The 11,657-nt window shown below is 44.7% G+C and overlaps 1 protein-coding gene across 2 annotated transcripts in view; it reads right to left on the bottom strand.

Annotated features, from left to right (window-relative positions):
* Positions 1 to 1,339: 1,339 nt before the first annotated feature.
* Positions 1,340 to 11,657, bottom strand: part of EDARADD (EDAR associated via death domain) — a 180,236-nt gene continuing 169,918 nt past the window's right edge. For both annotated transcript variants that reach the window (XM_073627659.1, XM_073627660.1), the window contains exon 6: positions 1,340 to 1,775. In XM_073627659.1, coding sequence (XP_073483760.1) covers positions 1,402 to 1,775 — 374 coding nt within the window. In that variant the 3' untranslated portion in view covers positions 1,340 to 1,401. The remainder of the gene's footprint in view (positions 1,776 to 11,657) is intronic.

The raw sequence follows: 11,657 nt of genomic DNA, 5'->3' as shown, positions 1-11,657 counted from the left end.
GTTGTCATGGAGGAGTGGAAGAGGACTCCAATGGCAACCTGTGAAGCTCTGGTGAACTCCATGCCCAAGAGGGTTAAGGCAGTGCTGGAAAATAATGGTGGCCACACAAAATATTGAAACCTTGGGCCCAATTTGGACATTTTCACGTTGGGGTGTACTCACTTTTGTTGCCAGTGGTTTAGACATTAATGGCTGTGTGTTGAGTTACTTTGCGGGGACAGCAAATTTACACTGTTATACAAGCTGTACACTCACTACTTTACATTGTAGCAAAGTGTCATTTCTTCAGTGTTGTCACATGAAAAGATATAATAAAATATTTACAAAAATGTGACGGGTGTACTCACTTTTGTGAGATACTGTATATGCGACACTGATAAACAGCACTGATGGGCACTGATAGGTGGCACTGATGGGCACTCATAAACGGCACTGATAGATGGCACTGGAGGGCACGTATAGGCAGCACTCATGGGTACTGGGGGCACTGATAGGCGTCACTGATAGGCAGTACTAATCAGAGGTGCTGGCAGGCATCACTGATGGGCACAGAGTGCCATCCCTAATCAGCAATGATTGCCTTCTCTGGTGGGCTCATCTGGTGGTCATCCCTGGTGGGCGTCCTTGCTGCCCATGGGTGGGCATCCCTAGTGGCCATGGGTGGGCATCCTCGGGGGGGCTGCACTGATAATCAAAGACTGCAGACCCCCCCTGTCAGGAGAGCAGCCGATTGGCTCTCCTCTACTCGCGTCTGTCAGTGTGAGTAGAAGAAAAGCCGATACACAGCTTTTCCTGTTTACACTGTGATCAGCTGTGATTGGACACAGCTGATCAGGTGGTATAGAGCCACCATCATTGGCCCTTTACCTAGATCGGAGATGCGGTGTGTCAGACTGACACCACACCACCGATCGCCATTCTGCATGCCTCCCCCCGCGCGTGCGGGCGATCGTGGCTTATCCTGCTTGACGTCATATGACACCTAGTCAGGATAACTGAACCACTTCCCGGCCGTGATTCTGCTATAGGCTGGGTGGGAAGTGGTTAAACACCAAGTCAGCAAAGTTCACTTTAATATTTAAACATCCCTGATGAATTAAAAAAAAAAGCAATAGAAAGAAAGAAAAGATATAAAAGTCGGCTCTGAATTTACAAACTACATAGATTGGTCCCTATTTATCTGGATGTAATTGCGTAAATTAATATTTTCAAAGCTCTACAGAACTGTGAAGGGATTTTCAACAAACACCATGGATACATTTCAAGTACTCATAAATAGAACCCACTGCATTCTGATTCTGTACATGCGCTAGACAACATAGCGGACAACACAGATATATCACAATGTCAAAGTACAGATTATTTAATTTTTTTTAAATGTCATTCATCCAAAAGAATTATTCACACACTGCTCCTGTAAATTTTATGTACCCTCATTGGCCAATCAACACTGACCCATTTTAGTAACACTTTCTGAACATCAACCCTCTTGTACAGTTTACACAGGTCTATCAACTGCTCCACAGTCCTTTCACTGTTCCGTAGCAAGAAGCCAATAGTAGGACTTTGTGCTCCAGATTTCTGCTCCAGAAAGCAAAGCTCGTCGTAATTCATACCCCATTTGCTTGCAAAGTTCCTCCAGTTTTTAACAGTGGGATGGCAAGGATCCAGTTTTATTTTCAGGGTATACAAAAGATCCTCATCATTCAGCAAGTCACTGATTGTTGGGATGGAGTTGAACGTATCAATACTTTCTTTATAGGAATTGGTCAAATCTGTGAAAAAATATATACCAGCAAAATGTGATCACTAATTGTGGAAGAAAAACACAAAGACAAAATATTCCAAGATATGTGGGAGTGTGCTGGTGTTTTTCTCAAACATTATTTGTATTAGTTTTGATCTTAAAGAGGAGTATCTCAGGTTATATCTAAAATAGGCACATCCGTACTAAGATTTAAGGTTTAATAAGATTTAATATTATCTCCAGTATAGGCACAGCTCCCAATATACCACCAAGATGAAAAAAGGTATAGAGTTCAGATTGAGAAGGGTGGCCTCTAGTTTCCAGAAAGCAAATCAACATGCACAGTGGGCTAAGACATACAGATTTTTCTGATGGAAAACATTGTTGGAGAAAATATGGTTAAATACCTATATCAGCTTACTGTCAGAGCTAGATTTTATCAGTCTTACAACTTTGACTTTCTAATTAGCCATCATCAAACTTAATACTGATTCAGAATTTGACTTAGCAGAATGATGGCATTTTTTTTTTTTTTTTTATGGTCATCTCAAGCCAGCCTTAGATGGGGTAATTTGCTTGATTGTTCCTTGATTCTTTCTTGAATCCCTCCTGCCGAGCCAAGTCATCCCTGCCGGGAGAACACAGTGATGTTTGCTGGGGGCAATAACAGCTTTCAGCAATAATCACATGTAAAATCTAACAGGCTGGTTGTACCCAAGTTGATCGATCGATCAACTTGAATATATTCAGCCTGCCTATACATGGTTCAGCAGGAACCATCATTTGAACTGTCTATGGCCAGCTTTAGAAAAGTTACCCAAAACAAAATAAAAAAATTTGAAATGGCACTGTATGTTTTAAATTAAAGTGTATGTAACACCTAGCAATAAACTTCTCTCATTAAAGGGGACATGTTTTTGTCTATTGCTATACCATTGAAAGTGTTTTGTATGATATGCTTGATAGGTGCAAAAAAATACTTATTGATTTTGCCAAAAATCCAGTATTATCTCAAGTAGTCTTATCAGTCCTGCCCAGTTCATTTTTGTGAACTGCAAAACACCTCCTGTTATGTTATAAAGATGAGGAGAGGGTGATCTTCTGCAGTTCACACACACTTCTTTTCCTTTGGCAAGATCACAAAGTAAAAATAAAGTGAAAAAAAAGCCTGAAAAAAAGAAAAGAAATTAAGCCTCCAGATGAATGGTAAACTGAGATATATACAGTATCATTTTTGTTGTAGAGTCTAAATGCGTTTTATGTGTAAGTGTGATTTTTTTATGCAACTTAGATGGTATTTTAATATGTTTCAGCATAAACATTGTTTTTAGCAAGGCTTCAGAAGGCTGGGTTAGGGTCACACAGTCATATACTAGTACAGAGTATGAACCTGGCTATCTGCATGTTGCTGACATACAATATAAGCTCCAGTGATAGCACAATGTTAGCACATTATTTGTCAACTATGGCTGTATGAGTGTGACAGTCACAATGCAAGGCCTAGGCTCAGGCATTGGGACAATGCGCCTAATGTCTCTTGCTTTGTGTATTTGGCCAGATATGTCTCACATTTTAGCAGTATGCGAGAGTCTCTGCAGAGCCATGGATGATGCATTTTAACTACATAACAGTAATAAGCCAACATAGACGTCAGACACAGCACTGCTCATGGGGGCAAAGATGATTTTGATTGGAGGGGTAATATATATTTTCATGGGAGGATTTTTATTAGGGGGTAATTTTTGCTTGAGGGTTGGTGGAGATTTTTTCCAAAAGAGCTTTTTTGCTTGAGGGGTGGCAACTGCTCCCTTAAGATGGAGCCCTATCTTGATGACGTCATAACGCTGTGCAAGCCAGGGGAGTGTGTTCTGCATTGTCCTGTGATGTGCCTTGACGGATTACATGTATATAGAGATGGGCCTAACACCCCCCTGTTCGGTTCGTACCAGAACTCTTGAACAGAGGAAAAGTTCTGACCCGATCGGGGAAACCTATTTAACCCTATTAAAGTCTATGAGACCTGAAGTCCATTTTGAAGACTTATATGCAAGTAATTGGCCATCAAAAGGGTATGGGGGTCTGGGTACTGCCCTGGGAGACATGTATCAATGCACAAAATGTTTTTAAAAATATTGTTTTTACAGGAGCAGTGATTTTAAAGATGAAGAGCAACACTAAAAATGAAAAATTCCTTTAAATATGGTGCCTGGGGGGTCCCCTTAGTCTGCCTGCCCATCAACATGGGGACAAGGGCATGTGGCCTGGTATGGTTCAGGAGGAGGAGGGGGGAGGGGCGCTTGCTCGATAAGGGTCTGCTATGGGTTTTAGGGGGCCCACGCCGTTTTTATTTTTAAATGGCGTGGGGTTCTCCCTAGAATCTATACCAGGCCCTTCCACTACTTTTTTTTTTTCACTTTTTAAAAATTTTATTCTTTATTCAGCTGTCAGTGGGGAAGCCCATCGACAGCTGATGACTCATCAGTTGTTAAGGACACCGTGGCCGAATTCCTGGCTGCCCCTTAACAACCAGCAATTCACTGTGCCCTTATTAGGCAAGGATTTGCCCAATCAGGGCTCAGAATGCACTGTCCAGCACGCAGTGCATTGCAGGGCTTCCAGCGGGGCGAACACCCATCGAACACCCTATAAATTCGGGTGGTCACTAAACAGGCGAACAGGCAATGTTCAGGCTGAGCTTTTGCTCAGCCCGAACCATTCGCCCAACTCTACAAATATATATGCGCTATTTCTCCACAAACTTTGTCAGTGTTTTTAACTTTTTATTTTGTACAATAAAACCATTTAGTGAGCACTATGGGAGTTATTTTCTCTTAGGCTGGATTCACACCTATGCAGTTTTAGTGCCTTTTGCAGATTTGCACTACAGAACGTGTTCCATAGAAAACCATGTTACATGGATTGTAGTGCAAATCTGCAAAATGCAAAAAGCACTAAAACTGCCTAGGTGTGAATCCAGCCTTAGGCTCCATTCACACTAACGCGTTTTTTGATGCATTTTGCAGAAATGCATGGGAATTTTTTAACATGGGTTCCTATGGAACATGTTCACATCAATGCATTTTTGTACCTCTGCGTTTTTGGAAAGGGCCAGGGACTTTTTTTCATGCAAAATGCAGCATTTTGCATGTAATAGAATTCAGTGGACCAGCATCAAAACCGCAAGTACAACGTTTTTACAGCGTTTTTACAGCGTTTTGCGTGTTTGCCTTTTTTTTTTTTTTTTAGACTGTATACAGTCTAAAAAAAAACTGTAAAAAAAAACAAAAACGCAAAACGCGGCAAAAACGCTGTAAAAACACTGCTCAAAAACGCGGCAAGCACCACAAAAAAAACACTGCAGAAACGCTAAAAAGCAATATGCATAGATGTGAATCGAGCCTAAGGCTCCATTCACACTAGCGCATTTTTTGATGCATTTTGCATTTTGCAGAAATGCACGGGAATTTTTTAACATGGGTTCCTATGGAACATGTTCACATCAATGCCTTTTTGTTTCTCTGCATTTTTGGAAAGGGTCAGGGACTTTTTTTCATGCAAAATGCAGCGTTTTGCATGTAATAGAATTCAATGGACAAGCATCAAAAACGCAAGTGCACCGTTTTTGCAGCGTTTTTGCAGCGTTTTTGGTGCGTTTTTAATGCGTTTTTGTCGTTTTTTTTTTTTTTTTTAGACTGTAAAAAAAAACTGTAAAAAAAAAAAAAAAAAAAAACGCAAAACACAAATCGCGGCAAAATCGCGGCAAATACGCCGCAAAAACGCTGCTCAAAAACGTGGCAAGCATGAAAAAAAAACCTCCAAAAACGCTCAAAAGCAACATGCATAGGTGTGAATGGAGCCTTAGGCTCCATTCACACTAGCGCGTTTTTTGATGCATTTTGCATTTTGCAGAAATGCACGGGAATTTTTTAACATGGGTTCCTATGGAACATGTTCACATCAATGCCTTTTTGTTTCTCTGCATTTTTGGAAAGGGTCAGGGACTTTTTTTCATGCAAAATGCAGCGTTTTGCATGTAATAGAATTCAATGGACAAGCATCAAAAACGCAAGTGCACCGTTTTTCCAGCGTTTTTGATGCGTTTTTGGTGCGTTTTTGCCGTTTTTTTTTTTTTTTTATTTTTTTTAAATTTTTTTTTAGACTGTAAAAAAAAAACTGTAAAAAAAAAAAAAAAAAAACGCAAAACGCAAATCGCGGCAAAAACGCTGCTCAAAAACGTGGCAAGCATGAAAAAAAAACCTCCAAAAACGCCCAAAAGCAACATGCATAGGTGTGAATCCAGCCTTAGGCTGGATTCACACCTATGCAGTTTTAGTGCTTTTTGCATTTTGCAGATTTGCACTACAGTCCATTTAACATGGTTTCCTATGGAACACGTTCTGTAGTGCAAATCTGCAAAATGCAAAAAGCACTAAAACTGCATAGGTGTGAATCCAGCCTTAGAGCTGGATGTAAGGCCTGATTCACACCTATGCATTTTTAGTGCTTTTTGCATTTTGCAGATTTGCACTACAGAATGTGTTTCATAGGAAACAATGTTAAATGGACTGTAGCGCAGATCTGCAAAATGCAAAAAGCACTAAAAATGCATAGGTGTGGATCAGGCCTTAGGCTCGATTCACACCTATGCATGTTGCTTTTGAGCGTTTTTGGAGGTTTTTTTTTCATGCTTGCCACGTTTTTGAGCAGCGTTTTTGCGGCGTTTTTGCGGCGCCTCCACTCACGTACCCATGCTGCCCATAGTTTGTCAAACTTTTTGGGGCAATTACATCCCATATATGTCAGCTTATATAGTGGTAGTGCCAGGTCTATCAGGGTCTGCCATTGTTGTACCGTGTGTGGAATAGGCTTGTTCCAATGCAGTGCGATTGCTTTCCTCAACGTAGAAGGCCGTGGAAAATACAAAGAGTTTTTTTGGATTGTGGGGCTACCAGTGTGTCACAGACACCTAGTAACAGTGGTAATGGGTCACAGGGGACTCTCAATTTGCCTACAGAGTTGATCACCCCCCACAACGCCCATCCAGAAGGGCGTAATCTGCGGGCACGACCACACTACATGGAAAAAGGATCCGACCTCAGTGTTGCATCTGTGGCATGTTCACCGTCTATCCGGGTAGATTCTAGCGAGCCTCTCTGGGGAGTAGTAGACCCAGTGTAGGAACTTCAGCTGTATTAAGCGGTCTCTGGCTGAGACCATTAATGGGATGTACTGCTGTATGGCCTCCTCCCAGTCGTCGTCAGCCATCTCCGGGATGTCCGCTTGCCACACTGAAAATAGCTGGGAGACCTTAGAGATGTCTAGGCCCGCCAAGATAGAATATAGAGTGGAAAGAATTCCACCTGATCCTGGGGCTCTCAGAGAGGCCTCAACTGCATGCACCTTCAAATTAATAGCTTGCGGGAATTAGGCTTGATAGGCATGACGTAACTGCAAGTATCTAAAGAACATACGGTTAGGCAAAGTCCAGGTTCTTTTAAGGTCATCGAACCTGAGCAGCTTCACGTCAGACACAATGTCACCTAAGGTTTTAATTTCATACTGTGCCCAAATCACTGGGTCAGGGATGGTGTTGAAATGAGACAGTATAGGGTTCCCCCATAGTGGGGTGTGTGGGGACCAAGTGTCAGGCTTCTCCACCCTGGACAGCACAGCATCCTACACTTTTAGCGTGGTGCCCATAGGGGCAGTGAGGCGAGGGTTGGACCGCGGTCCCTGGTGTACCAGGTTCCTTAGCTCAGCATAGGATCCCAAGAGAGCTGCTTCAAGAGTAGCTGCCGGGTTGACCAGGTCCTCAGAGAGCCACCAATGGACCGTGACCAGGACCACAGCCCAATAATATTTAATAAAACAGGGCAGGGCCAGGCCACCCAGAGACATTGGGAGCTGCAGGGCCGTTTTTGCTATTCTTGGCATAGTGCCTTGCCAGAGAAATTATGTAATTATCCTGTCCAGTTTTTTAAAAAAGGCCAGCGGTATAGGGACTGGGGTTTGCCTAAAAAAGTAGAGAAATTTTGAAGAATTGTCATTTTAATTAAGTTAACCCTAACAACTAGTGTGAGGGGTAGTCTTTTCCATTCATTGCATCTCCTGGATAGGGAAGAGATCACCGGTGTCAGGTTAAGGACAATATACTTTGACAAATCTTTTTGGATGTTGACCCCCAGGTATTTAAACTGGGAAACTATCTGTAGTGATGTGTTAGTCGGTATAGCTACTTCTGCGGGGGATAGCGGGAACAGAACAGACTTCCCCCAGTTAATACATATCCCTGAGAATCTGCCAAATGTGTCTATTATGGATAGGGCCACACCCAGGGAATCTCTATCGTTCCTCAGATATAAAAGGGTATCGTCGGCGTAGAGAGAGATCTTTTCTTGTATCGTGCCCATGGGGATTCCATCCACCGCCTTCGAAGAGCGCAGAAGGATCGCCATCGGCTCAATGGGCAACGCAAAGAGGGTTGGAGACAGGGGACAACCCTGTCTCGTGCCTCTACAGAGCTGGAAGGGTAGGGATAGGGTGGACCCGGTTCTCACTCTGGCCTTCCGAGAGCTGTACAGGGCCCGAATCCAAGAGACAAAGTTGGGCCCAAAGCCAAATCTACGCAGGACCTCCCACAGATAGTCCCACTCCACCGTATCGAATGCCTTTTCGGCATCAAGGGAGGCCACCGCATCCGATGGAGTGAGAGAACCCACCGAGGCCAGGACCTCATACAGCCTCCTGAGGTTAATATCTGTCCCTTTACCTGGCATGAACCCAGATTGATCCTCGTGGACCAGAGTGAGGATGACCTCATGACCTCATTCATCCTACCGGCCAAGACCTTAGCAAGTATCTTAATGTCAACATTAAGCAAGGATATGGACCGGTAGGATGTGCACAACTCTGGGTCTTTATCAGGCTTGGGGATTACCACAGCCTCAGCCATAGAGACCGGGAGAGCTCCCCCCTCCAAGGCCTGAGATATCATGTCATGTAATTTGGGTAGCAGTTGTTCGCCGTACTGGCGGTAGAATTCAGTTGGTAGCCCATCGGCCCCAGGGGTCTTTCCTGCCTGTAGGGCACCCAAAGCCTGCTGTATCTCCTTGAGTGTAATTGGCCCGTCCAGTCTGTCTCTGTCCGCATCAGTGAGTTTGGGGAAAGTAATTTGGTCCAAGTAGCAACTTAGTTCCTCAGTGGTGTATGTCGCTCTAGAGGCATATAGGTATTTGTAGTATGAGGCAAAGCGGGCATTAATGGCCTGGGGATCTTTCACCACCACCCCTATTTCGTCGTTGATGCGGGCTATACTGGTAACCTGCTGTTGTTCCCTAGCCAGCCAAGCTAGGAGTCTGCCAGTCTTTTCTCCTTGGTCAAAAATGCACTGTGTTTGCGCCAATTGGCGTTTTTTGGCCTTGGCAACCCTCAGCAGGGTCACCTCCCGATAGGCGGCCTGCATGTCCAAACAGGTAATCGGGTTTTTAGTTAAGACATATTGGGACTCAAGGGAGCAAGCTTTAGACTCAGCCTCTTCTATAGTCACGGCTGCGTCCCGGCGTGTTCTTGAGAAGGATGACTGGAAGCTATCTTAGACATGTGCTTTAAATGCATCCCAGACTCCCTCAGGAGAAGCCATGCGGTCATTCAGCAGCCAGAACTCAGATATATGCTTGGCCATTTCAAAGTCTATAGAGTCTATAAAGTTGGGTCTGAGATCCAGTATTGGGAGAGACGCCACACCCACCTTCTCGGACGCCGGAGTTTGCGTCTGAAGGCAGCAGAGTAGGGAAGCGTGATCGGATATGCCTTGTGGAATCATCTCGACCCCGCACACCCTCGACAGTATCCCAGGGCTAGCATAGACCAGGTCTATCCACGAGAGGGTATGGTGTGTGGCTGAGTGACAGGTGAAGGCATGCTCCTCCGGGTGCCTCCACCGCCAGACATCCTTCAAACCATACAGGGAGGCCCAACTGGACAAGGGGGATCCCGTGGCACCACCCGCAGCCAACTTGTCTAGAGAAGGACTCGGAAGCATGTTAAAGTCCCCGGCCACAAAAATATTATCAGTTGCATAATTAGACATAATTGGGACCAGCATCTTCAACAGTGAGGTGGTAGCAGGCAGAGATATGTACACTCCTACTATAAGCATGTCAAGCGTATCAGTTATTGCGTGCATTAACACATACCTGCCCCCTGGATCAAGTTTCACATCCAATAATTCAAAGGTCAGGGACTTATGCACCAGGATGCTAACCCCTCTAGCATAGCTGGAGTAGGTAGCGTGGTAATAATGTCCGACCCATGGTTTTTTGAGGCTCATGACCCTGCTGCCTACCAGATGGGTCTCCTGCAGGATGCATATTTGCGGGTTGTGCTGTTTAAGGAAGGCCATGACAAGGGAACGTTTAATCTTGTCATGAAGGCCCCTGACGTTCCAGGAGACAATTCTTATGGGAGCCATTTAACGAGTCTGCATATTTTAGCTACAGGATATGTATGTGTTCCAAAACCCAAGGGGGGATGTCAACCTCACCTGCGACCAGACTCACATGCACCCCGACCCACCGCCCACCAACAAACCAAATCCCAGGTGCATCATCTTACAAGAGGAACCACTGCATTTACCAATCAAAACCAGCAACAGAAATAAAAAGGGAAAACATAAAAGAAAAAGGCATGTAACCAAACCCCTCCCCCCCACCCCACACTGCCATTAGAAAAGAAAACATGGATTGCTTATTCCCCACAACCCCACTAACACAACTAATAGTCCCCTCTCAGTGTAGGAAGTTCTCCTATAGGAACAGTGAGCTGGCAACTGAAAAATCAGTACTTAATAACCATGTGAACCAAGAGTCCGCAGGCCATAGCCTAGGTAGCCTGCGTGGATATTGTAACATAAGTCTCGAGATTGCGTATGATGCAGAGTAACAGTCATCATTTTTAGAACTGGAAGAAAATAACAGAATAAAAAGATAAAGTTTTTCTTTTATTTGCAAACTGAGCTCCAGCCCCACAGGTATATGCCAAGTTTCATGGGATGCCCTCAGCTATGAAAAGGAGGTGGTACTGGCCCATCCCGTCTCCATTGTATGTGATGCCAAGCGTTTGTGAGGAACATAGAGGTAGCTGCTCTTGTGTATTCCATCCTAGGGTAGACCATGACCGTGCAGGGTTATAGGGAGTCAACAGGTCTCCCCCACTGCCACAATGACAATGGGGTTTCAGTTGAGTTCATTCCATTGGAAGGGTATTCCCATTTCAAGATGCAGCATGGGAAGGGCAGCCATAATGTGGGTTGAGTGCTCCTCCTGGGGTATATAGCGGTCATTCGGGGGCCCCGGGACACCCGGCCAGAAACCAAGCTTACATCTCTTGGAAGGGAGGGCACCCAGGGGGCCCTTAATGTCCCCGGAGCGTCAAAACAGGGTGAGGAAGAGGGATAGGAGGCACCCATGGAACGTGTTCAGTTATCTGGCCGGTAAAGAGCGCCAAGTGTGCATTACGGGCCCCGCCATGGTAAAGATCCTCAACATGGGCACGATTGGGGCATTGCTTTAAACAGGGTGTGTAGCATATATTGCAGAAGTAAAGGGGGAGACATTTACTTCACTCTGGGTAGGTTGTCAAGCCATTGCGAGACGTCTTCCGGAGAGGTGAAGTATTTAGTAGACTCGCCATCAATAACTCGGAGGCGTGCGGGAAACAGCATGTTGTATTTCATTCCTCTCGTCTGCAGCATGGACTTGATGTGGTCAAAGGTACGCCTGAGCCTCTGTGTTTCTACGGAGAAGTCCGGGAAGATCATTAATTTGGTGTTCTCGAACCGGAGCTTGTCGATTTTCTGTGCTTCGCGAAGAACCAGGTCCCTGTCACGGAAGTTTAAGAGTCGGAATATAAC

This window comes from Aquarana catesbeiana, linkage group LG04 (genome assembly GCF_042186555.1).
Source record: "Aquarana catesbeiana isolate 2022-GZ linkage group LG04, ASM4218655v1, whole genome shotgun sequence".
Lineage (NCBI taxonomy): Eukaryota > Metazoa > Chordata > Amphibia > Anura > Ranidae > Aquarana > Aquarana catesbeiana.
Note: the sequence above shows the minus strand (reverse complement) of the source record. Positions and strands in the feature narration are given on the sequence as shown.